We start from the raw sequence: 27,948 nt of genomic DNA, 5'->3' as shown, positions 1-27,948 counted from the left end.
TACTCATCAGAAGAGCCTCCAATACATATATAGTATGAACAGTCAGATACAAATAATCATCAGGCATTAGACACACGAAACCATGTCTCAACAAATCATCTTAGCAAAGTAATACCCTTGAAGGGAAGTAATTTTTGTTTCTCAAAATCGTTTAAAGATAAAAATTCAAATTATTAAGGACAGGTATAAAGAGATCATTACTTTTAACTCACCTTCCCGTGCTTCAGGTCTCAGCCACAATGCAATGCCAAACTTAGGGCCAACACCACATACCAGTGGGAAAAATCTGCTGTTTGCTTTCATAGAGGAAGAAGTTACCAAATTCCAGAGATGCCATCAACACAGTTTAAGAAAAAAAGAGTAAATCTTTGGAAGTAACAGATGGAGAAAATCTTACCTAGCTTGGACCATGAATACCAGCTTTCATGGTTTGTTGTGGGTAATGACCCTACTTCCAGGCCAGCACCACAGCTGCCTTTCCAAGCTGAGCCTGTGGGAGGTCTTCCCTCCCCAAACCCTCCGTTGGCAGCACATGTCCAAGGAGCCCGTGACTAAGGTGAAGTCACTGAGGCTGCAGGGCTGCCAAAGTCCAGTTTTTACACCCTGAAGAGTATCAAAAGCCTGAGATCCAGAAGAGAAGACAAAGGATGGCTCATTAAGGACTAAAACTGCAGGTACAACGAACAGCACTGTAAGAAAACAGATATACCTTTAAGAGCCCCTAGAAATAGGGGATAAGGGGAGGAAAGGAAGGAGGCACAGAGCCCTGAGGGCTTGGCACCTTCTATCACTGGGCAGAGCACTTCATTTTCTTACAAAAGTCCAGTTGGCAGATCTGATGCAGTTAAGTGACCATAGGCAGAGGTGACTGAGGAATAAAAAAATTATTTTCTGTTCACTGTGTGCACATCAAGATACTTTTAAATGAAACTGCTAAGCAAGACCAGTGCATAACCATCTACTTTCAACTGTTTCCTGCTCTTTTGTTGTCTACGGATTTACAAGATGCCATTGAGATGAATTACAGGCAGAGACAGTAACCAAAGTCCAGTGAATAATGTCTTCAGATGTGGACCACAGATCAATTCAAACTATCTACTCTCCTCTTTAAGTATAAAGATACTGCACAGAGCACTCATCCAGTCTTGCATATCATCAGCTCACCTCAATACAGGCATATTTCAAGTTTTAAAAAACCCCAAATGAACACCAAATCAAAAACCTAAAAACACATCTCATTTCAGTAAAACATGACCCAAGGAGTCTACATTTCCCACAGAAGAAAGCTTATTAAAAGCTACTACTGTTTTTCAACAAGTGGTTCTGACATTTCAACTGCAATTCTCTTCTGCCCCTTTTACTTCTCTCGGATTCACTAATTTGCGTACTATACAAACAACCACATATTTCTTCAAAACGTAAATGTTACTCAGGAAGTCAAAACAGTTTGAACAACAAATCATATGCTTACTTTCTTACCCTGTAACTGCCTTTACTGTGTTCTTAATTTAAGTATAAATGACAGTAATGAAATTAACTCCAGTGCTGATTTAAGTTCCCAGAGCAGTATGAAAGCCAAGATGCAGCAGAATTATCTATGTTTTACCTACTGATTTACTTTGGAGGCACAAAACCGTTTAAACTTTCTTCAATGCTGTAACTGTCATCAGGGTAGTGTGTGTGTGTGTGTGTATATATATATATATATATATATATATAGCTTCTTAGAGACAGAATCCCTGCATCTAGTTTCATGTAAATATAGTACTAATTGGAACTTCTGTATAGTGTGAGTTGACCTGTACATTCAAGTTACCTCTCAACATTTGCTTTAATAAAACTATACAGAATACTCACATATAGCAAGCTTTTCAAATCTGGAATAATTTGTGCCACTGTTTTCTGAGCCCATTCCAACTTTCTAATGTCCTTTTTTTGTGTGTTTGTGGACTCAGCATTACAGTAATAGTCTCACCGATTATTCACCTGTACTTCACCTCTCTACTCGTACTTCGCAACATAACTTGGAAAAATCTTGTTAGATCATCTGATGTGAATCCAGGACCTTTTCAGCATCACTCCCTTACAAACTATGGTCCCATAATGCTAAACTTCTGAACATATACCTTTCACATTTAGATGTACAATGTGTTATTTGAATGCAAGCATATATACTTGTCAAGGCATTCAGTCCAAACATGGACAGTTGACTTAGCTTTACCACTACTTGTTTATCTGCTAAGATTTCTCTTATATGTAAACCCTGCAAGCTGTGACTAATGATTATTGGGTAAATCCATTCTGAGCTATGTACTCCTGGTTCAGTGACTCTTCCTACATATACCTATTCACTCAGTGGGTATGTGTGTGTGTTTAGAAGAAATGGTCACTGCTTGATTCTCTCTATAAACTAGTCACATAATTTGAAGAAAAGTAAATCAGTTTTTCACCATTAGTTTACATTGTTTTTCTGTGGACAAGCTCTCCTCCCACTCATCTAATTCCCTATAAAGACTGGTTTAAATCAGGTTTCTTTTTTGTCATAAACGAAGCCATGAAAAGATTAAAATTACTTTCTTCTTTCCAATAACAAAATATTTAAATAATGACAGCATACTAAAGGAGCAAAATCAGTAACTGTGACTCCTAATTACTGCTCCCATTTTCTACCCTCTTAACTTTGAAGCTCTATATCTATTCCATAACATAGAGCAGAAATATGCATCAGTTACAATTCTCCCTCTAGAACAGAGAAAATTAATTGTCAGCCTGAAGGCTGAATCCAGCTATGCAAAACAGTCTTACTTGGCTCCCATGATGGCCTAGAGCAAGACTGCACATTGTATACTGTGCTAAATAATTTGTTTAGACCACAGGAGAGCAGGAAAGAAAGAAAAGGGAGTGAGAAGAAATAAGAGGGTGGAAGGAACAAAAGAGCATGGGTGATAACTGGCAGGCTAAAAAGGGAAGTGCAACCATTTCAGCACCTTTCCACTTTTTCGAGTTGTCTATACAGACAGCAACTAGCATGGAGCAGAGTCGGAGCAGGCTGGGTCCTTCACAGGATCTGCCCTGGACTGGGCTAAGCCAGAGGTGGCATTGCTTCCTGCTGCAGTGCCTGGGACAACCACACCAGCCTCTTGAGCCTACATGCCTTTTGTAACAGGCTTTTAAGAGGTAGCTTTGCTAGATTTACTAGATAATTCAGGTAGACCAGGAGTGAACCAGTGCCTCAAGAACGCCTACAAACAGAGGAGAGGAAGGCAGCACCATTCCTGCATGGAACCTACAGTCTCTCCAAAGGGAGGTGACCACCGGAGCAGAGAGATAGTCTGGATGTTCCTGGTCTGGGCATAAAGTCCTCTTCTTGGCATCCACTACATATTAAGTAGTATCAGCAAAGTGGCTGAATTTGACTTTATAGGCTTTTCCTGAGCATGGGTTAAATTAAAATCAGTGACACTCATCTGTTTTAGCAGAGGCAGTCCTGAGTCCAGCTGGAACAGAACTAAACTGAAGTCAGAAAAATAAGCATCCTTGAAGCAGGCTCTCCAGCACCTTGTATAACATCTATACATTATTAGCATTTCTCTTTTGTACCTGCCTCTCTCTGGATGATTAAGGGTTAAATATACAGTCATCTTGATATATTCATCTGATCCATGAGCAGCTGGCAGGGAGGGAAAAAAAAAAAAAGGTGGCCCATAACCATACGGAATCATCAATCCAGGCTCTAGAGGAATAAATCCATAGAAGGAAAATCGAAAATTACAAGTTAGATAACTCAATTTGCATCCCAGAGCCACTCAAAGAGGATAATTTAACATTTCAAAGGACTTCCAAAGTTATTTGCAATTAGTGCTAAAAATATCTGTGAAACATTTCAAACAGTCCCTAAACCAAAGTGATGAAAAGCAGTCTTGTGAAGAACAAATATAACAGTGAGTTCCCGATCTGTCCATGGATGACAGACATCTTTGTGACCCTTTGAGACCAAGATTTAATTTCTGCCTGCCTCAGTTTTCTGTCTAGAGAACAGCAAAGGTAAGACTAAGATCTTTCCCGAGTATGGGCACATTTGAACATTCATAAAATGTTTTCAAAAACTTGAACTGAAATACATGTAAACAGAGGAGGGCAGACTATTTAGGATACTCTTGCAAAAGGAAACATCACAAAAGCAATACTAAGATACTAGTATAGAAGTATATGCATGGATTCGCTTCTGTACACAGACAATATTTACTAAAATTAGCTAGCCTTTATGATTTTTTGGGGAAAATATTGTGACTATTTTTTGTTTAAAAACCTAATTACTTCAGTGAGCATTTTAAAATGAAGTAATTTGCAATGCCTACCATTACACCTTTTAGGTTCAGCACATTAATAGTAAAAAAAGCTACACATTGAGAAGGTTTTTATTATTTTTATTGTACTAGCTAATTCCATTATGACAGTTTTGAATATTTCACTGTGCACTTCTTCAAAAATCATAAGTTTAGTAGATCTTACTTTAGAAAGGAACATTGCTATTATATCAAGTATCTTGCCAAAAATGCTGCTTGATGCCTTTTATGAAAGGACAGACCTTTCCACTGTATTTTATTTTATGTTTATTTAGGAAGTTGTACATAGGTGAGTTTTCATATATTTTGAAGAACATTTTATCAGTTAATAAATCAAAACTATAGTTGTTAGAAAGAGCAGTATAGAAGACAACAGTTTTTAAAATATCTTAGAAGTCACATTATCGGTGGAGCCTTTAAGTCACATTATCAGTGGAGTTTTAAAACCTCACCACAGACTACGCGAAAGAACTAATTCCACTAATAAAACTGGAGCCAAACAAATTATCTTCAGATAAAGATGTCTATGAGAGAGACTTGTTAGTGTCTGATGAAAAAATTTAAGAGCAGCATGGTATTCAAGGAATCTGCTTAATTATTGCCATCTTACTCTTGTGGCATTTTTAGTGTACATATTCTGTATACTTTAGGGTGAAAAAAAAATACTCTTTTTTTTTTGACATCAGAGGAAAACCTGCAGGTTTTTACTAAATAGTCTATGTGTAGCATGTTTGTTGAGTAAGGATAAGGCATTGAGTTGAACACCAGACTTTTAACACTAAAAGTTTTTGCCAGTAAAGCATTTACTAATAGGAACTAAGGAACAAAAGCAAACAAGAATGCCTTTACATCTGGAAGTGGTTACAGAAACCAAAATGGTAACTGTGTATAAATTAGCATAGTCACATAACTATATGAATATTTTTTTAAAAAAACAAGGGTTAGAAAAAGTATTTGACACTCTTGCCTTTTTTTAAATTGGAATATTTTAAATCTGTAAATTAATTTAAAAAGCTAATTTTTTAAGTGTTTTTTTTCCACTTTATTATGAACCTTTGGAACTGAATTATAGCTCACATATAGGTATAATATTAAATTTCAGTCAAGCCAGCTCTGGTGCTCAGCTCCCCTCCAATCACTTTTGATAGCACAGAAGCACAAAGAAGCCCAGTTTAGAGTCCACATGTGTTTAATCTTTGATTAATTGAACAAAAACTAAGCGCCTCCAGACATATTTCTTTTAATCATGGGAAAGATATCTTTTCAGTCACTTTGCTAGTAGGAGAGAGTCAGCAGATGTCTGTCTGGTCTAAAGGGAATTTCTCTTTCTCTGGAGAAAACAGTTTAAATAGGAGAGTAGCAGCCATATGCTGACTATGCACTGCTTAACAGATGACGTAGAGAAGCATCTACTACCGCAGGGAGTGGAACAAGGCAGTTTTCAAATTAAATTTCTTTCAAATTCAAAGCAATCAGCTGAAATCAATTTACATACAGGATGCAAGTTAAGTCAGACAGTTCTCATCAAAACAGCTCACAGACACAGAGATGCAAATCTGTCTTTGTCAGCAGTATGATTTTTAAGAAAGGTTTTAACGTGATGACAGTAAAAAGAAAAAAAAAATCCATTTCTTCACATTTTTAAACACAGCTACTACTTTTGTTTTCTGGGAAATGATGATCCAAAATAAATCTCATCAATATGAAGTATTTGCCAAAGGTTCTAAATTCACACACAAAATGGTATTGGCACAATGCAAATTTATCTCCAAATTTAGTTCAGGAGCAAGTCTTTCAGTACTTCAGGAAAATATGTTTTAAAATGTAGTATTGGGAAAAAAAACATCAGAACAACCAATGCATGAGAATTACTAGTCAGCATTTTATTTGTCTGACTTTATTCTTTTGTCTGTATCCTTTTGCCTATAGGCTTACATCCTACGTCATCATCTAGGAAATGTAAACACTTACAGAAATAGGAATGATCTCCTTCACTTCATCTAGTTCTACCAAGATGTCTTGGGGGCTGGAGGAGGAGAGATGGGGTGGAAGGAAGAAAAATCAAGAGTTTAAAGCAGAAACTAGGAAAAAAATATACTAGACATATATTAGCTGAAAACGGCATATAAACTCCCTTGGACCAGAGGAAGCTCACCAACCAGAAAAAAAAAGGAGACAGTCAATGGTCCCATTTAATTTGCTAACTTCCACCAAGGAGCTCCCTCTGAACTCTGTGTGAGGATCCATCTTTCAGAGCCCACAGGACATACAGGCTTGAGATCTATCAAAGAGCACACTGCCTAACGACACGGGAAGTGAAGGAGAGTATGCAGCAAAGAGTGAAAACTTTAGAGTGAAGACTAAGGTATCAAAACATCTATTTCCTTCTTCATATAATTAGGATGCTTGCCTTTACTGGTATTTACACTTGATGTTAACAGCCTGAATTGTCTTGCACAGACTTCTGAAAAGCAACAGTAAAACTAAGGAGAGATTTGGTATCAATTTACTACGGTGGTTGGACTCAGGAAAATGACTTACATGTCTATCTCAGGCTCGTTCTTGGAAAGATGGGGCCCTTTAAACCTGAACAATTTCAATTCAAGTATTCTTTTTTTCTATGAAACTAATGACTGATCAGTCTAAATCTGCAAGGCATGGCTTCCACCTTGTTCTAAGAAGCAACTTCTCCAGTTTTGGCTCAAGGTTTCAGATAATCTTTTACCTAAGAATCATCATTCCACAGAAAGACTGCCACTACATTCTTTGATTTATGAATTTGCTGAGCTCCATGGCAATTTCTGGCAAGACTACAAAATGCATAATTTGCTTGATCATCCATCCCAGCATGGCCACCATTACATCCTAAATTAGTCATCAGTTTATGAATAATCTGTATAGTCACAGTATCATAACTGATCAAGAACTCTGTTGGCCAAAGGCAACCTAAATTCCTCTGTTCAGCATAGTTTCTGGGAAGACACAAATATCTAAGAACAGCTTTCTTGGGTCAGACAGCATGCTCATGTAGCGCTACTATTTTGCCCTGACCTTGTCAGGAGTAGATAACTGCACTGAATAGGAATCATTTATTTACATGCTCTGTTTTCACAGTAGTTGTATGTAAGTCTCATAGGTATCAGCATCTAGGAAAAGGTTTCATTGGTTGTATTAGTAGCAGTATTATTCACTTAACAACACTGACCTGCAAACTGCTTTGAGTACAGAATTAGCCATAACGCTCAAACATGTGGACACACATCCTCGCTTCCAAAATATATTGAATCTTAACACTTCATGATCTAGAATGAAAGATATAAACAGCAGAGGCTTCCAAACACCTCCACTGAAGAACCAAAATCCTTAGTGTTTTACACTAATCTTACAACTGTAGACTTCGGATCTTCAGATCTTTAAGAATTATACTTACGTATTCCCAAATACATACAAGTTGTAGTTTAGATAGTACACATTAAATTTTCCTTTAAGAATAGACAGACATAACTACAAAATGAAGTTTTACCATACCAAACTGTGTCAGTTAGGAAATGTATTTAAGCTATGGCATTTCCAGTCAAGCTTTGGTGGTTTGGTTTTCTGCTGTTTTTTGTGTTTTAAATCCATACACCATTTTATTCCTCGATGCATAAATTAACCTCGTAAACCTTTCTACAGCATGAGCATCCAGTAATTCTGAAAAAAAATCATTATTTTATTCATTGATTTCAAAAAGCACAGGCAAGAAAGAAAGAATCAAAACTTCACCAAGCAGTACTAAAAAAAGTAACTCTTCTTTTTGTCTCCCCCACTGCCCCTGCAAGGGTGGACATCTGCCTGAAGAAACCTAGTCTTTGAACAAAACGATAAATGAAAAACTCAAAAAAGACAGATCTTTTGTGATATATTAAAACTAACTGCATACTTGAAACAAAAGCCATCCACAACTTTTATGAGACTTCGCCAAATAAAACTGTAACCAACATAAACAACATGTTTGCCATACGCAGGCCTTCATTATATCTTGCTGCAAAGTACTACCTAGAGCATGGGAGTGCAGCAAATCAGTTCTTTCTAGTAGGAACCCCTGTACCAGCATACTCTCAAACCTATCATCCAAACTCAGCAGCCTACAAGTGGAGGGGAGGTTCTCTTCCCAAAGAATTTACTGTGGCATCATCAGTGCTGCTGACAAAGTTCAGAAAGAAGCTTCAGAATCTATGGTGGTAATAATAAGAAATAACAAGATAAAATAAACAAATAATGAAGACCTGCTTTTGATTTGGCATGAATGCATATTCTATCAAGTGAGTCTCCAGGCAATCAACTAAATCAGCTATCTTCACTATATGAGCATTTGTTTCCTATTCCATGTAATAGATTTGGTCCCAAACAATCAACACGAAGTCAACAACTTTAAAGTCAAAGAAGTCTTAATTTATGAGTACTTTGTACACAGAAATTATTTATATCATCACTGGAATGGAAACAATTAATACAGTATTAATACATTAATATTTCTAGAAGAAATGTAGTTTGAGTTACTGTCTATCACCGAAGTATTGATAAGTATGATTTCTTCCCATGTTTATCAAGCACTAAATGGAAGCTCCAGCATGCACCATAGCATGTCTACTGGCCCACTGCACACAGGATGCAGAGCAAACAAAATAATTGTTAATAAACCTTTTAATGAAGTGGCGGTATGGATCATGGCTCTAGTACCAATGTTCCACCAAGTGAAGAGAGTTGACCTCCCCCAGATGAACAGAGAAAAGATCATACTAAAACTAACAATAAATACCATAAGAAACAGTGAAATGTGGTTGAGAAAAGTTGAGGTTATTTTTTCCCCTATTCTGATGAGGTATAAATGGTAGAACAGCATGCAAATAAAAAATACATTAAAATTGTTTTAGCACGGATTTTAAAAACACAATTCCTGAAGTTTTGTTAGTAAGAAATGCGAAAAATATAGTAAATGAGGTAGCTGTTGGAAGCACAGGAAATACAACAGCATTATCTAATAAGTACCACTGCTTACCATAGTCACTTACAAAGATCAAAACAGCAAATAAACAGAACTGTTCTGAGGGTCACCCAATGCTAAAATGATGTGGCCTGGTAGGTCGACATACTGCCAACAATATGTTTTGTTCCTGTCTTCAATGAAGAAAAGAACAAATAGTTTGGTTAAAAATGCATGTTTTTCTCTGAGGCCATGGGTGTCTCAAACAGTGGAAATAACCAACATGTTTTAATCATTGCCATGCAGCTGAAGAAGGGAGTAACCTGTTGTTTGCTTGATTCTTTTAACACACCAGATTGCACATGAGATATAATTTAAAACAGAGAACACTTACAAAAATTAAGTGGCTTGAATTTTGACAGTATTGCATAGCTTGCAGCTAATAATACAAGTGATAACTCAGGGAGATCCTAGCTTGACTGAAATTAATGGAAAGAGAGAAGGAATTCTGCATCTAATTGAACAGGCCATATTCTGCATGACACAGGAAAATGAAGTATAGGAAAGTCAACACTGATCTTCAGATTCTGCAGCAACCTTTTCTTCAACTGCCAAAGGAAATTCAGAACAACAGGGGATATTTCATTTTACCACCAACACGTAACGAGGCTGATGATGAAACCAACCTCTTCACAGGATGGTTAACTCTTTCTTGTAATTCAAAGGAACTTGAAGTTTTTTGAACCATAAGACACCTGCACTGACTGTATGCCATTTTTATTCCTTTTAAATAATTTTCAAACAGAAAACCAAGCATTTTAGAACTAGAACAGTCACCTAGTAAGTACTGAAGATTATGTTGTAATGATGACAAAGCTACATATGAAAGAATCATGCCAAATTCCCTAGTCATAAATGTACCTCTTCTTTAAAAACTCACTATGACATGGAAATAGGCAAGAAGAAAGAAAATGGTCTAATTTGGTGGAAACATAAGATTTCATATCTTGATTTCATCAAATAAAACCATCTCAAAGTAATTCAGCCACCTTGTCAGAAACTTGATATGGGACTTGTGTGGATTGCTTGCGTGAAGTTCTGTTTATAAAGAAAATTAACATAGAGACACTACACATTGTCTTCACATGTCAGGACAGTCCAATTTTAAGAAAATCTAAAACTATGTCTTATTTCCACCTAGTAGAGAAAATCACCCTAGCAATTTTTGTTCTCATTTGGAATCTCCAGAAGTACTTTTTTCTGTTTGCACCATGCAATGAGTTCAGACTGAAGTTCTTCAAATGTGTCACCATTTCATTTTTAAACCATGTTATAGGACAGTCATGGAGGGCTCTCAGGGCAGCCATGGACGGCTCATGGAAGACCATTTTTTCTAAGCCTGAACTAGGAATATAATGGTGATAAACAACATGATTAAACCTGAGTACCATAGGAACCATAATATTTAAACATTTCCATTTACTGCACTGCTGGATTTCTGTGCAGCTCACTTCCCTATCTCCTTTTGTGTATGGTTGATTCATATTAGAACTTAGAGAAGGTGTACAGAGAAGAAATATTTATAAAAATATGAACATAAAACATCTCTGTTTTGTTATAGACGTTTAATGGGACAAAAACATTCCTTATCTTTCACCCTACTTCTACCCTTTTTATAGGTGAAAGACAACTGGGCAAACCTTCATTAAAATATGGAAGGTTTGTAGAGCATCTGCTATTCTCATTAGGTCTAACTCAACATGCGACAACATCATTTTCATCTAACAAAAAAACAGAAAGAAGAAAGTACAAGGTTAATTTCTCAAACTACCAGCAATGTAATACTACTAAAAGAAAGAAAGCAAGCACATGCCAACACACACACACACACTAGCATACAGAAATATAATAGTAAGTTTCAAGTAAGTTATTGTTTACTTTCTCCACATTTTCTCGTTCACTCTGAAGTCTCATTAGGACAACTAGTTTTCCTAGCAGTGATATTTAGTGGCATTTCTGAGTAGTACTAATAAATTACTTCAGTTCCACAATTACCAGGGAGTTGGTTAGTAAAGGAAGCAGAATATCTAAAGAGTAAAAATAAGGCTCTACAAATCTTTAGAAATTAGGCGGGGGACTTAAAGGACTACATTGACATTCAAATTATCTCAATATTCTTCAACTGACTGTAATGGCAGAGGAAAGTAATATACGTGAACTTGTAAAAGTAGCTAAAATAATTGTTCTTCCTTTCCTCAATCAGAAATAACTAGATTATAAAATGTAGCACATTTGCATACAATTCTGACCTCATTGCAAAGAAATTTCTCCTAAATCATGTTACATTTTTGGTAAAATATTCTTCACAGGCAGTTTATAGTAATCCAGGCTTAATAGGTAGCTACAACAAGCATTGAAAGAGTCAGGTTCAAAGAAACTTACCACTGATAAATGGTAGGTTTTACAATGCATTAGCAAAAACACTACTGTTAAAATCTTCAATGCCTCAAGCAACTTCAGTAATGCCATTACTTGTGGTAAGCAATGGTATAGCTTCAGTAAGTCTTTTTTATGTATGTAGGAGCTTAACAGGATTCTTGTAAAACTGAGATTTGTCTTTGTTATAAATGCATATGAGTATTCAAATTAGGTCACTGGTTTATCAGCAAGACATTAACAGCTCAAGTAACAACATCTGTAAATTTGTTCATTGACCTCAGCTTGGCTTGAAGCATTGATGCTGTACAATGTCAGCATCCATGTCAGGAAGGCAAGTTTGCTAATGTAGCCTAACACCATACAGACTGAACATACACAAAGAAAACAATACTCAAAGAAATATGACTTTACATTTTGAGAAGGATATTACTAGTTTAGAACCACTGAACAGACAGAGCTGTTAGCACAGGACTGACATGAAAGATGAGTTTTGTAAGGTTTTTTGTTTGTTTGTTTTTAAAGTCACAGCACAACAACTGTAACTGGGATGCTCCTGGGATCTGGTGTAGAAAGTATCTGGAGTATTATCCTTTGTAAATTGAAAACAAATGTGTGCAAACTTTTATACACAGCAGCTTATCTAATGGAAGATAACCTGCTTTTGAGGTTAGAGGTTACATAGATGTGTATGTACTTTACAAATACTTTTGAAAAAGCACTGCTCTAGAGAAGTAAATCCATATATGAATGGAAAATAGAAACATGATAAATTATCCTAGAACTTTCATGACAAATGTGAAATAAGTTTCTCTCAGAGAAACACGATTTCAAATAAAGATTCATGAAGCCACTGACCAGCAAACATAACCAACTTCCATTTGCATTTGGTTTTTCTTAACATCTTCAAAAACTTTAGACTAGAGAAAGATAGATGAATATACCCCTCCAGCTATTGTTGCCACTCTTGACACAGGTAGGCTTATACATAATGCTACTTAACAGACACACACAAGATCCACAGATACAATCTTCCTCAAACAGGAGTAACTGAAGGAAAACAAAATTAAAAAATAAACACTGAATCAAACTATCACACAGCGGTAACTGAATTTGGTCTTGATCAGGTCCATCCATTCACTAGACAATCCCGAGAGATTCAAGCATATCAAGCAGCTGCAGCCTTCTTCCAGCCTGTTAATGGGTAACTTTCCACTTTTCCAAAACTGCTTCTATTTCTCTACTGTGAAAAATGACTTTTGTTTCACAGGTGTTTACGTGACAGCCAAAATGGTCTCCGGCCCTTACTCTGAGGCTCAAGCATGGCTCCATTTTGTGCTCCCACCTGTAAAAGCTGACATTTATAGAGAGAATCACCCAGTTTCATTTTGACAGGGACATGCCCTTTTTCACGTTCTTTAGGACCTTTCACCACTGGAGAATGTGTCACTGGTAGGCAGTAATCCAAAACCAGTTACATTCCTCAAAAAGAAAACATGGGGCTAATTTATGTAGGTGTCCAGTGATCAAAAGGCTGAGTTCAGGAAGTCAAGATGAGGGAAGCAAATGGACTCGTAGCAGCTTAAATCTGAAGGATTACTGCAGACTATTACCTGATTGTCCCATCACACACTCTTTCTGGGCTATCCTAGTGAAACTTCATTTTCCTCCAAGTTAAGTTTAAACATATACAAGTCTCCATTTCAGAAATTTTGTGAGAATGTTTCAAATACAGATGAAACCAGTCAACTAGAAAAAAAAAATCCCCCCAAATAGAATTACATCTCCTTTATTTGACTTGTAATTAGCTTTCTGCTGAGCTTCTGTTTAAGCAAATTTATATCCTTCCCATTTATGAAGAATTTACAGATTAAAATTAAGATACTTTGCACAGGGGTGTGTAGCTTAGAATAGTTCTACTAGTCTCTAAAGTGTCTTGAGATGTTTTAATTCTTGAAATAAAGTGGCTAGCTCTTTGATTAGGCAAAGTTATAGTCCTGCAACATAATCAAACAGAACATAGTCAGCGGGGGTTCAAGTACTCATTTTGTAGATTCAAGAAAGATATCACTCTTCACGAGCCAGAAGGATCACCTTTTTTAAAAGTTTTTTTTTGGGACAGGCATAGGGCACAGTTTCAAGAACATAACCACAGAAACTGCAGGAAATACAGCTAAAAAACAAAAAACAAAAAACAAAAAACAACCCACAAAAACCATTATGGAGAAGATATAAGAAATCCCCAAAGATATGACTAGACACATGGGACCTTCAAACATTTTGGAAGGGCCACAAGAGGCAGAGATTGAATAAGTGAGTTAATTCAATTTGTTGATAATAAATTGGCATTTAGATTGTGTTCAGTGGTATTAACTGAGGACTAACACAGTAATGACTGAGATAACGTATCAGTGGAAGAAAATGACGTGTCCTTTGGATTAAATGACATGCACACCTCAGTCAAGCCACCAAAGAAAGGCTGATGAATAGAAAGGGACAAAGCAGAGGGAAAACTCTCTGCAAATTTATGATTTTAGTCTCTCCCCCACTGTGGCCATCACATCTATATATGTATCTATCACTATATTTAAAGTTCTTAAAATACACAGGTATTTAAGAAGATGAAGCAGCTTTTAATATAGTGCATTTGAAATCCCGCTGCATTTCCTTCTTTGCAACTGCAAAATCTATGCACAGCATACTTAAGAAATATGTCCACCTTATGACATAAGCAACAAATCCTCTTTGTGGACTATTTCAAAGATGAACATTGGGACCGCTTAAAAAAACCTGATCTGCACAAGGCAATAACAGACATGAAAATTTATTTTTATTATTAACCTGAATCTGAAATCAAAACTACACATCCACTGAACAGTGAAGGAACATCATCTAACTGATGTTGTTACTATAAGAGGTAATGAAAGAAGATGTGATAAATTCTCTATCACATTATGAAACAAACTTCTGCAGACAAGGGCTGCTTCTTCCAGTGAGAGCTAGCAGTTACAGTTGCAAAACATGCTCCTGTTTCCTATGTTTCACACAAGTGTTTTGGTTAAAATTGCAGCATCAAAACATATATCCAAATGAGTACTCTAAATGATCTTCTGTACTTTGTAAATGAAAACCAAATAAAGGCAGTTTTATTCCATAAACATAGAGAAATTAAACATAAGGATTTCTAAACCAGCAATTGCATATGACTACACGGATACAAATGTAAATGCTGTGGTGCTCAAAAGGTGTACTGAGAAGCGAATCAAACATTTGGCTGAGTTGCACTAATCTACTGCAAATGTAGCTACAGTTTATAATGAGGATAGTGTTACAGCTGTGATACACCAATTTTTTATTTAATGCCAATTTATGCAACAGGCCTTCAACTCTTTCCTTGTTCCTCACCCTTTCCACTCTATTTAAATTGTTTTGGCGCTTTTGCACTGTCCTATCACTACCATTTCTATTAAAATCATAATCTTTTCTGTTAAAATTCTCTGTCTATAATTGCCTGGTATACAGTTAGAACCGTATACCATTACACCAACAAATCTTATTTCCAAATACAGACTATGATTTTTTTTTTTTTCCCCTTACAGGATTGTTGGTGTTTATTTTCTCACGCTAGCTCTCATTATGAAGGCTATTTTGAGCTGGATTAACAATTTAATGCTATACTATTGTTAGGTGGTATACATTTGAAACCCTTTAAGAAGACACAAGGATTTTTTTTTTCCCCCTTGAGTGTTGGCAGAGGCTCTCTCAAAAAAAAAATAAATTGTGGCAGTATCAATATTTTGCATTCAGACCCGGTCAGTTACGCACACTAATAGCATGAGATGACTTGAGGCAGGGGTGACAAACACATTTAGCAACTATACACCAGTTAAATTGATGCATGCCATAGTGTACCAAACACTGAAGTCTACCTCGTGTTTCTGGGTTCTGACAAAAAATTGTGGCAGACACAGAAACACTACATGCATTTAAAACATAAAGATATATCACAAATCAAAATAACACAAAATAAGCACAAATGTCCATGCTGCTTTGCTGCATGGTCAGAACATGAAAACTCATTTTAATAATCAACAAGCAGTGCAATAAAGTAAATAAAGCCAATTAAATAAAAATAGAAATCTCTTAAATATTAATACCCACTACAAAATTACACCTACAAGACAGTGGATATAATATCTGGGAGTAACCAATCAACACATGATTTAAACAGGTTATACATTTACTGGATAAGCATACTTCCAGCTAGCTAGACACTGATTACTTTTATCACTAAAAGCAGTAACAAGGAAATAACATGGTCATAAAACTTAACCATGTGTATTTACTACTTTATAGGTGATGCTCAAGATCCTTCTCATATAATAATTATGAAAGTTCTTGGGATTGTCTGTGAATGTGAGTGAGACTAGGCAAAGGGCTCAAGTAAATGCACAAACTTATAGCCTACCTCCTTTGCCTTCTAGCAGTTACGAAAATATAGACCTTCTTCTAAAGTTATACACCAGCAGTGGCATTTAAATTATCTAAAAGTTAGGAGCCTCATCAGAGCTCGTTAACAACATGAATTGTTTAGTTAGAGGCATCAGTGTATTCGGACAGCAACTCATGCAGTTCTGTGCTAGCTCTTCACCACAACAGCAGATTAATTGCTACACATTATAGAGGAAGCCTATAAAAGCAACTTAAAATAGATACCTAACTTTTGAATTGCAAGGTTTCCTCTCATACTTTAGTACCCCAAAACTAATACTTTTTGACCTATACTTGGCTATCCATATGAATGCTTACAGTGCTTTCATGTACAGTCTCTTCCTCTAAAATAAGTATAGTTTAAAGGATATACAGGAAGAGATAAGCATTACAAAGTGATGTGAACATACCTGACTGCTCCTTCTGTTGGTCAAATACTTTGAACTATAGGTATAATTTGTGGACCAGTTCTCTCAAGGAAAAAAAATAATCTGTGTTTCTAAATCTGACATTATTTTTTCTGATATTTGTTTGTGCAACAATTCCAAACATACCTATTAAATCAAATTGTGGCTATCCTGTGTCCTACCACACATTGTAATTTTGTATAGTTATCTGGAGAAGAAAGCACATCTACAAATTGAAATTAAGTATACAAAATTTAACAAACATTAAGTAATCATAACTGCTATTTTTCTATTCTCCTCTCTCTATATGAGTAATAATTAACCATATAATTCCTTTATTGCTTTTAAGTCAATGCCTCAGAAGCAACTCACTTATTTTTAATCTTCAAATAACATCAAAGCAATTGGCTGTTACCAAAGAGTGGAAAAAAAAGATGCACTTACTTGCCACCTCCAGTGATGCATTATGACTTACAGCTTCCCCAAGGTAATTCCTTGCCACACAGACATAGACCCCTTCATCCGGCCTACTCTTGCGCCCATGGACTATGCGTAAGAAAAATAAAGATCCACTGGGCAGCAGCATACGGTGGGAACGCGGATCATCCTTGTCCGTTTCCACTCTTTCCCCTCCCTTGTACCACTCAATGGTGGGGATCGGCCTTCCTTCTGCTTTGCAGTTTAAAGTTGCTGGTTCTCCTTTGGAAACAATTAGATCAGAAGGGTGTTCGATAATTCGAGGTGGGAAATCTTCTTGCCGAAGACGGGAGCCTGCAAGACAAAAATGCAAAGTTTTCTTAGGAGTTTGTTGCCAGGTAGTTACTGTGTTTTGCAATATAACTACTTAACCATTACCCTGTAGTACGGGATTTAATAAGAACAGCTATTAACATAATCTTAAAGTGGGAAAAAAACCCTTAATACACTTCTGTGTGGGAAAGGTTCTCCAAAATGAATACATACAAAAGCATATTTTCCAAGAGGTGATCTGTATTAGTGAACTAAACTACCATGTTCCTAAATCACATCCCTTTTTATATTGATCTGTTTATGTATATAAATTTATACATACATGCATGTGTGTATGTAGAATTATGAAAAACTAGTCCTACAGATACTGTACAGACATCAGATCTTCTCTATGAGCAAAACTGGAACAGTTCTAATTAATAACACAAAGTCATAGTCAATCTCATTTAACCTTTTGGAAAGCCCATTAGTTCATGCGATGTCTGCAGAGTAAGTCTAACATCTCGAGCACTCACAAAGTTACTTTCTTTTACTTGTACTATCGGCTGCTTTTAGTCACTTGTTAAACTGTACCATGGAGGTACAAATGCATGGAGCACATGAGTGCTTCTTACACCTCTCAAGTGTCAGGGAAAACTAGAGCAATGTTTTGCATTATAAAATTTTTACTGTCTCCAATCTAGACTTCTGATACAACATGAGACAACAGTACTGGAGATAAACGTCTCAAGCAAACAAGATACTCTCCTAGAAAAGCATTCATCTTCAAACTAATTCAAACTGCAAACTGGTAATTGTGATGAAAAAACCTGTAACAGTCTGGATAGATATACAGTACAGAAGAATATGGCAACCAGCTGGGTGCCCAAGAATTCCAATTTAGGAATAAGCAGCTACCAAAACTTTCAGAGTTTTAAATTGTTGACTCAATTTTAAATTACTATTTTCCTTATTTCTCTCTTTCTTGATATACAAATTTTGCTATGGATAAAATTAGTCTCTTGGGTCACTAATACCCAATTATTAAAATTTTAGATGCCAAGATTCTTTATTGGCATTAATAACATGGGTTTTGAACAGCTGTGAAGCCTCGGAAAGAAGCACAAGATCTATTCACGGCAGGTTAATAGACCATAAATTGGTATGGAAAAAGGGAAGGAGACAAGGAGAGAAAAGTCCCAGAGACAGCTCCATTTTCAACATATACTATTTGTGTGTGAGCATGCACATTTATATATATATATATTTGGAGAGAATAAAGATATTCTAAAATGTAGAATTTTCATGTGAAGTTTATTTCACATTTCCTTCACTGCAAAATAATCCATGCAAATTAAATGTTACACTAATCAGCTAGCACTAACCACCATTTCCAAATCTCTGGTTGACTACACAGAAATATGTTTGCATTCTGTATGCAGTAAAAGAAGATAGCTTTATATGAACGTTACTGATCATTACATACATAATAACTCACACAGCTATAAACCTACTCTTTAGTCCTGAGAGGAAAGATAATAAAAGTAGTATTGTATTTAGGACTATATTCTCAAATTGTAAGAAGTATTTTATCTTTTATCTAATTTGCTGATTTCCATTCAGATATTCACTGTATTGCAAGATTTTTTTAGTACCTAAAGCAAACAAGTAATTATATTTTACATTTACTTTTACCTGCAACAACTGCCTGAGACATGAAAACTAAAGTATGTGCAGATAGAATGGAAGGAAGCCAGGAAACTTCCAAATCCTTTTGATGGCTACACTCCATCCTGCAGAGCAGCCCTGCACATCACTCTAAAGTGAGATTTTGAGCTGCACCTCCTAGAGGTAGGGCAAAGGCCAAATCCAGTGAGAGGAGAGCTAAAAGTACAAGAAAAGAAAACTGTGCCAACAAGCACTGGTCTTTTGCAGTAGCTAAAGAAGTCTCTAATATACTTCTGTTTGCCCTGAGAGCACATCTTGGTCATTGCAAACTGCATTTCTGTCTATTCATCCTGAACTTTTACACTGCTTTTGTGAAAAGCCCCGATGCAATAATGCTGCCCACACAACTGGGGTGACCAATTTTAGATCTCTCTTTCCATAGTAAAAATACCTAGACAGAGATATAAACCTTACTTTGTTTAAACTAACTTATTATGTACCTCACAAGGAAAGGTACAGAAACAAAGGATTAGTGAGCTAAACTCAATTGTTCTAAGTCAGTCTGGAAATAGAAAAAGCCAAGTTCAATGTGAAATGTTTAAAGATAGTTAAGATTTGTTTTTTAAAATTTGCACATATGCTAGTATCACATTTGTATTTTCACAGATAATGCTAGCCAAACAGCACACAATGTAATACAAGCCTCCCGTTGTTTGTCTGCCTGACCCAGACCACAAATAAATGAAATACCATTTTCAGATATATTGTATGCACACTTTCCATACTGACATTCAAGTGACTGTACACCAGCTTCAAGTACTGTACAGAATGAAAGTTTAAAGACTGACCTCTAAACTTTCTTGAAAACTGAGACTCAAAATTCTTAGGGGGAAAAAGTCCTCTGGAAACTCCAGGAATGCTCATATACTTTTAAAATTTATTTGCTGGGTAAAATTAGGGGAGTTAAAATCAAAGCAATATCCATTAAAATATTTTTTTTTATCCTAGCATTTTAAAAAATAACATTTTTGTAGAAGATTTCATAAAACTGCTTAAAGCAGAATAGACAAAAGTTGCATGAGTAGTTGTCTGGCACATAGTGAGCGTTAACCACAGATTTAGTGACAACTGCCCGAGGGATAGAATGGCCTTGACAACCAGCTATAACCTCTCTACATATCTACACATATTTATTTTTATTTTTTTAAATCTTGCTTTCCTTTTAGCCTAGTTATTTAAGCTGCATTTACATTTTATTGAGAAGCAGCAGCTTCTATTATCAACATAAATCTTAAGAGTGGGCACCAATCCTGTAATTTTCCTGTCAAAAATCTTTCCCAAGGGGGATATGTGGCAAAAAAATAGAAGCAGAACACCTATTACATGCTGGATCTGCCATTAAATATACAAGCAGAGCTGCTTTTTCTTTCCCCCAAAGATGACAGCACTGGGTTATAGCGACTAACCAAGTTGTGTTCTCTGCTTTTATTATAATTCATAAAAAAACAACAGGATGCCCCAATTAAAGTATGCCATACTAATTATTTCATGCTGCTTCTTAAAAGAACAATTATATGAAATCATGTTTCCAGTTTCTTGGACTGTGCCACAACTATTTTTACAAGAATTCAAACACTGAAATAAACAGATGTGAAGATTCAAAGAAAGCTAGCATTAGATGAATGCTAAACTCGTAGAGGAAAGATTTAAAACTGCCTGTCTGTAGCATATACAAACGTAATGTATTGAAAAATAGTAGGGAATGTGTTTAAATGGGAAAGCTGCCGATATCAGGGGTACAAACACTGTACTCTTCTCCTTTAAGTGGAAAACAAAGAAGTTACACACTACTGGAACAAAGTGCCTCAGATTTGAACCATGCCACCTAAGACAGTTAAAAAATCAAGACCATATCTACAGTCTATCTAAATTTCATCTCAAATGGATATGGAAAATGTGATTTCCCAAGATCTATAAATTTAAATAGTAATTTATCCTATGTCTTATCAAAATGCTGCATGATGAACTGTGTCTTTAGCCAAGTGCCAAAAAGCCTTGTTTCTTTTCCATTTCACAAGTGCAGCATTTGACACCGATTTTCAGAGCGCAAGATGTCCTCTCTTTTCTTTTACTGAAATGCTTTACATTGTAACGTAAGATCTGAGTAACTGGCCTGATTGCTATTGAAGTTGTTAGTAAAATGTTAACAAAACCACAGGCTTAAAATCAGTGTTAGGTGATTCTTGCAAACAACTATACTTCATCAGAACATAAGAACGTTCCCAAATCCCCAGTCCTTCCACTATGTATAACATAACGTCTTTCAGAAACTTTTCAGAAAGTGGGGGGAATTTTTTTGTGGTTTTGTTTATGTTGATTGGAAAGATATTCCATAACTCTCTTGCTTTAGTGGTTCGAAATCTTTCTCTAATCCTCAGGTTAAACATATTCCTGAGTAGTAAATACCTCATTCTTCCTGTGCTTGACCTGCCCCTTTAATTCAGATCACTCCACACGCTTCTTGGGATTTTATCCCTTTGACCTGCAGACTGCAACCTGTTCCTTTTTTACCATCCCCTTGGATTTTGTGTTCTTATAGCCATCAGAAGTCAAACTAATGTCATCTGATTTTTCCCTCATAAGATTTGCTCACCTTCTCCTTGTCTTAAAATCTAGTTTGAGTTCATCCTCTTTGAACATGAAGACCCAAACCATACACACCTAAGCAGCAAGCAGACTTTGAATTCTATTTCAAGCACACACTGCAAAGCAATGTCAGATCACATTACAGGGGAAAAAATAACTAAACAAAAAAGGAAAGTATTTTTCTGAAAGTGGCTTTTCTGCCCCAAGACATGCAGCTAACCTAACCTATTGGGTTTATGTGTTTTCACAGACAAAAAATAATTTTCAAGGAAAAACAACAGCACAGGGAAGGTCCACAGATATTTTTATCCATTCACTTTCAACTTCTCCAATTTTTAAATATTCTTACTTCTTGTATAGTGCCCTTGCTCAGCCTCAATAAAACATCTGCTTTCCTGAGCTTTGTAGCCTACAAGAATAGTGTATATTAAAAAACTATTATTTTGAAATTTCCTTTACAGGTGTTGCAGTCTTTCCTCTGTAACCAAAGACATGAAGTAATTAATAGAGCCAGAAATGCTGTCCCTATTTGGATTTTCCCAAAATAGCCAACTGTGTAAGAACAGAAATTTCATTTTTTAATTCTATTTTGGCATAAAGCACAAGAGCCAAAACTGCATTTAACTGGTATTTCTGAAACACAGATTCGAGAATAGCATTGATCATTGTATCGCTTTGGACTCAGAAAGTAGTTCTTTGAACAGAGAGTTTTATTTACAACAGCTGTACACGTCTAACAACTAAGTATTGAACCTATAGTCTAGAAAAAAAAAAAGTTACACTTTTTACCTAAATCCTGACATTACTTTGCACAGTCATAACTGTGAACATTTCCATAACTACTTTAAAAGGATGCCACCTTTATGAACAAAAATGTCAGGCAACGGAGGTGTTACAGTCCTGCAAGTGCGCCAGTGTTTCTATACCAAGGAGAAAAATGACCATTTGGAACATAACAGCACTGTTACATCAGTTGATTAATGCCCACCCAGGACTACAGGCTTATTGAAATGCATTTTAAGATGTGTTTAATCATTCCAAATACTGTTCTGGGAATAGGTCCAGTTCTTTCCAATAACCTAGATAACATAAAATGTGACAAGCAAGGCTCTCACTTTGGATCAGTAGAACCTGCAATTCCCCTAGGTGTTGCCAATGAAGAGTAACATCTCCATTTTGTTTTCTAAGCATGTAATGAAAAACAGGTGAGTAAGATGTAACTAAAAAGAAAAGCACTGAACAGTAACTGATCATTCCTACAAGGAAACCTCTGCCACGTTCCCTGAAAGTTGTTCTTTACACCATTATGTCAAGGAATCCTTTTGGTTGCCTCCTTAATTGCTATTGGAGCTTCTGTTCCTTATGAGAGATGAAATTGTTAATACCTGTCCTTTTTTGTTACTTCTGTTACTAAGGGATATTCTGCAGTAAAGCAAATTGTACTTTAAATACAAAGTCTAATTACAAAACATAAAAAGAAATTTTGTGGGCTGTGGCTTTTAGACTTAAGTTGTAGGTACCCACAAAACATTTTTCCCACTTAGAAAGATAACCTTATTTTATGTCACTAAGACACCATAAATTACAATTACATTTCTGTCATGGCTACCATACTATCAGGATATGTCAGAAACCAATAATTTACTGTACACTTACAGACAGAAAAAAACCCCAGGATAACCACAGAGAGACTGGAGTTTTAAGCCATATCTGTCTCTCCAAAGCAAGAGATTAAATGTCTGCTGCACTAAAAATGCCTCAAATCCAGACTGATTTGTGCCTGGCTCTTACACCGAGAGAAGATGTAACCCAAGCATTGAAAGCTACCGACACTCAATTTACACAATACTCGTGTCCTGGTCAACTGAACAGGAGCTAGCTGAAGTATTATAGCAATAAGCTAAATACACAAGGGAGAAAAAATAAAACACATTTATGTATCATGTTCTTTTAAACTGTTTGTTTCTGTTCCATATTCTGCAGTAATTCTGAACATACGTGAATAGGTCAAAAAAGTGCCATAAATTCTTAGGCAAAAAGACTTCTGGAAAGAGGTACCGCATCTCATAATTATTTAAATACTCTGCCTGGTGGGAAAAAATATTGACAGGTACTGTATTGCACAGATATTAACACTGAGTCTTTGGTTTAATAAAGACATATCTCCCAGGAGATGCTAAGGGAGACTAGCTCTCTGAAATAATCACTATTAATACAGAAGCTTAAAGTGGCAACAGTAAGAATCATGCTTTAGTTTCTTAATCAAAAATTAAATACAACTCCTCAAAAAACTGCTCTTGAACAAACTGTTTATTTTCAAGACACAGCTTTACAGACAATCTTTGTTACATGAACACATGCTACTGGTTCGTCCAGCAGTTAGCGTAAGTATGTCCTAACCTGGTTATTCATTAAATTAGCTAGAACATAAATAACAAAAAACCCAAACATTTATATTGAGCTATGCAAGAGGCTGACATTTACATAAAACCTCAGGCAGGAGGTAATGTTCCGAGCTAAGAAACTGTTCAGTTTTATTTTTTCTTTCTGAATAGATACTGGAATAGTCTGAGATAGCAGTATCTAGAGCACTGACTTTTGAAACCAAACCTCACTCAATGAAAATTACGATATCCCACATCAAACTGGTAATTTGGGAATAGTATTTTCCCTTAAAGAAAACATTATTGAAATTACAGGACTATTTTCATTAATAATGTAAAATCAACTATGACCCCCTGAACAGCCACACTATATTCAACGTCAAATACAATGGTAATAAAGCCTACTGCATTACTCATTTTGGTTTTGAAATGACTGGAGGAATGCTGGAAGATGTCTTCTACAGCAGAATGATACTGAGAAGAGTACAACAAGACAGAGAATGGCTGAGATGCATTTAAAGACAAGCTCATCTTTGGAGGTTCGGATGTGACAACCTGGCAATGAAAAACTGCTTGGAGATGATCATATTAAAATTGCAGGATGAGTGAAGCAGTGGGGTCAGGCACGTACAGAGGGAACACAGAGATGACTGTGACATTGTGAGAGCTGCACAGACCCTGGAATGGCAATCAAAAGTGTAAAAAAGATGGCTGGGGAAAAAGAGGTGGCAAGGAATTATCAAAAGGCTATAAATATTAGGTAGAGCTGAAGTAAAGGTGACTGGAAGACTGCTAGGGAGACAGATAACTTTAACTATATTAAAGTGATAGGATTTGATGACAGTTGAATAATTCTGTGGATAACAGCTGAAAAGATATTGAAAATGATCACAGGTTAAACAGAGGAGTTGGACACGGTAGGAAGATCTGGGACAGCTCAAGAGCAATCACTGCCACCCTTTTCTTCCCTGAGAGATAGTGTTCCCTACAACAGAAAGCCTGACAGCTCTGATCTGTTGTCAACAGCTTCACTGGCATACCTAAGAAGAAAAAGCAGACACAGGAAATAGGAAAGCATGGAGACAGAGACTGTTGTGAGTCACATAAGAATTGCCATTTCAGGGCTTGTTTTTCTACTGAGCAGGGAGGGAGGGAGGGAGGGAGGGAGGGAGGACTAGGAAACAAAGAAAAGTCAGGCTCTCCTCCTGTCCATTTTTGATCCTTGTCCTCAGTCATGTTTTATGCCAGACAGGAAGAGTATCTTCTTGGCTGTGAACCACTGGTTTGCCATTTGGGACAGCAAAACAGAACTTGGAGAAAAAACAAAGACAGTGCACCAAAACCAGATGAGGACTCTTAGCTGCACTGTAGGAACCAAATGAAACTAATTTAATGAAAATGCCTAAGACTTAAAATTATATAGCTATTATAAAATAAAGTATTAATATACTGACATATTTTGTATGTTACTTTTTTTTAATGTATTCTGTGTTGATAATTCAGATGTCAGACATGGTGATGCAGAAAAACTGAACTTCAACTTGAGGTTTGTCTGTAGTGTCAAAGATTTCACCTATTTGTGGTGTGATTACAGGCTAGGCTATCATACTCCAAAGTTTTATCTACACAGACCAACAAATAAAACACAAAACATCCTTCTGGATGATCATACTCATTCATAAAAAAAGATATCTAAAGATATACGTGCTTTTTGTGTTTTCTTTTTAAAAATCATTTAGTCATGAAAACAAATGAAACATATTCTCTTCATATTATTTCACATGGGTTGACCCCACATTCTTCCAGATTTTTCAAAGCCATGTCCTACCGTGCTTAGGACTACCAACTTACCATTCATTTCCAACTCCAGATTTAGTGTGAGACTGAATCTAATACTAATCAACTGAACATTCAAATGTCTAAGAGATGCTGAGAGAAAGGAAAAAGGGTCCTCATTTCCACAAGGCTTTCAGGAAGCCAAAGAAACAGTAAATCTCAATCAGACCAAGGGTTTTTCTCTTCTCAACTGTGTTAGGCAACACTTCTTAACAGAAGCCCAGAAATGTAACACCAACAGTCAGTAGCATTCCTTGGCTTATGCCTGTGCCAATTTTGATACATATCATACAACTGATATTGCCATTTATTCTTGTTTCCAGAATAGATTTAAAGAAAAATATGAGGCTTCAAAATACCTATCCAAAAATCATACTTATTAATACAATTATAAATTTGTTTCAGATGAAAGGGTGAATGAAATATCAAAGCTGCCTTCGTGAATTCAAATGTTAGGTATTAACAGGAGAGTTACGTCAGCTCAGAAATAAGGAGAATTTAATTGCTCAGTGCTCATAATTTAGAAAAGATCAATAATGGAAAAAAGTTTCACTATTAAGTAGACCAGTTTCCTTATTTCTATTGTCATTATTTTAATGTGTTAAAAATTTGAATTAGAACACTTTCCATTTAAATCAGTTTGACTTTTTCTACAACCTTAAGTCTGGACAATTACAAAAAGGCCAGGTATTTTCAATTTCAGGTTGTCACAGCAGTAACACAATACTGTCATGTTTTAGTTGCATAAGGAAGAATCAGTATCAATTTAAATATTTTATAAATAATAGTTGTTAAAAAAAATAACATCAAATAATCACTTAATTAAAAGCTATCTATCCCTATCCTCCTTCCAAAACATAATTCAGATATAAAGTATATTAGTATGAAAAGCATAAAACACAACATGCTCTCAGGGAAAGCAATAAATAGCTCCCTCCTGAGAGGAGGAAAAAAATGAACTACAATCCCATTGGTTTAGAAATTAAACATCTGTTGAACTTATAATAACACTGCTAGTCAAATCAGACCATACTGCTGGACACTGGCATCTCAATGACTCAGTGAGAGATGATTCTGTTTGCAGCAGTAAGCTAGAACCAAACGAGTATTTTCAGAGAATACATGAAATATTTTATCTTCCCATATAAATGCAGATTAATCACATACTCCTCAAAACATATTTCAGCTCATTTGTGTAGTAAAAAGCCATGAGTAAGTTACTTGGCATAGCAATCAACATGACATTCAGTACATGATGACTGAAGATATTTTTCTATTACTATTTTTCACCAGTAGAAAGATATGTCAAAACAGCAAACAAACCTTCACCTAAACTTCCACCTATCAATGCCAACAACATCATCTTTTTCTGAGCAAGTGTGAAATGTTTTCCCTTTGACTGTGTTTGAATTTCTTGTCCCTCAACAGACCAGAAAGTCCACTGGGTCTGTTTTTTGTTTCTCGGAAGGTTCCTTCAGTTCCAAATTCAAACTGAAAAACAGATATCTTCCACATGCCCAGTTCTTTTACAATTGTTTCTAACTACTCCTTTGCATAAAGTGTAACTTCACACTGCTAATGTTGAATCCAACTGCAGATGAACGGCGTTACTCATAGAAAGCCAAGTGCCAGGACTTCCTTAAATGTCCAGTAGTATGGGCTCAGAAGACTGTCACTCAGTGAATTTTCTTCTCCGAGGAATGAAGAATTAATGCTGCCATTATCATCTGTGGTCTGATTTCCCATCCCAGAGCATGACTGCCAAAAAAATCATCAAAAATTTCAAACAACATCTCTGCCATTCCTATATTTTCCCAACTGGATTTCAGTTCTGGTATCATGAAAGTGGTACAACTTGAATACAACCACAGTGAAGACTTCAGTATCCTGCAGTGGCTACCATAAAGTTTCCTAAAAACAGGGCCTGGAGAAGTTCCATTAATCAGGTGTGTGTATTTACTCTGGCATAAACCTTAAGACATCTTGATCACCTACATCTTTGAATCTAGAGTTCTCACACTTTGAGCTCTTAATGATGT

The 27,948-nt window shown here is 36.0% G+C and overlaps 1 protein-coding gene across 4 annotated transcripts in view; it reads right to left on the bottom strand.

The window, feature by feature from the left end:
• ROBO1 (roundabout guidance receptor 1) overlaps nucleotides 1–27,948 on the bottom strand; it is a 745,923-nt gene that overhangs the window by 255,306 nt on the left and 462,669 nt on the right. For all 4 annotated transcript variants that reach the window (XM_074901499.1, XM_074901485.1, XM_074901493.1 and 1 more), the window contains one exon: nucleotides 17,091–17,417. In XM_074901499.1, coding sequence (XP_074757600.1) covers nucleotides 17,091–17,417 — 327 coding nt within the window. The remainder of the gene's footprint in view (nucleotides 1–17,090; nucleotides 17,418–27,948) is intronic.

This window comes from Athene noctua, chromosome 1, assembly GCF_965140245.1.
Source record: "Athene noctua chromosome 1, bAthNoc1.hap1.1, whole genome shotgun sequence".
Classification (NCBI taxonomy): Eukaryota; Metazoa; Chordata; class Aves; order Strigiformes; family Strigidae; genus Athene; species Athene noctua.
Note: the sequence above shows the minus strand (reverse complement) of the source record. Positions and strands in the feature narration are given on the sequence as shown.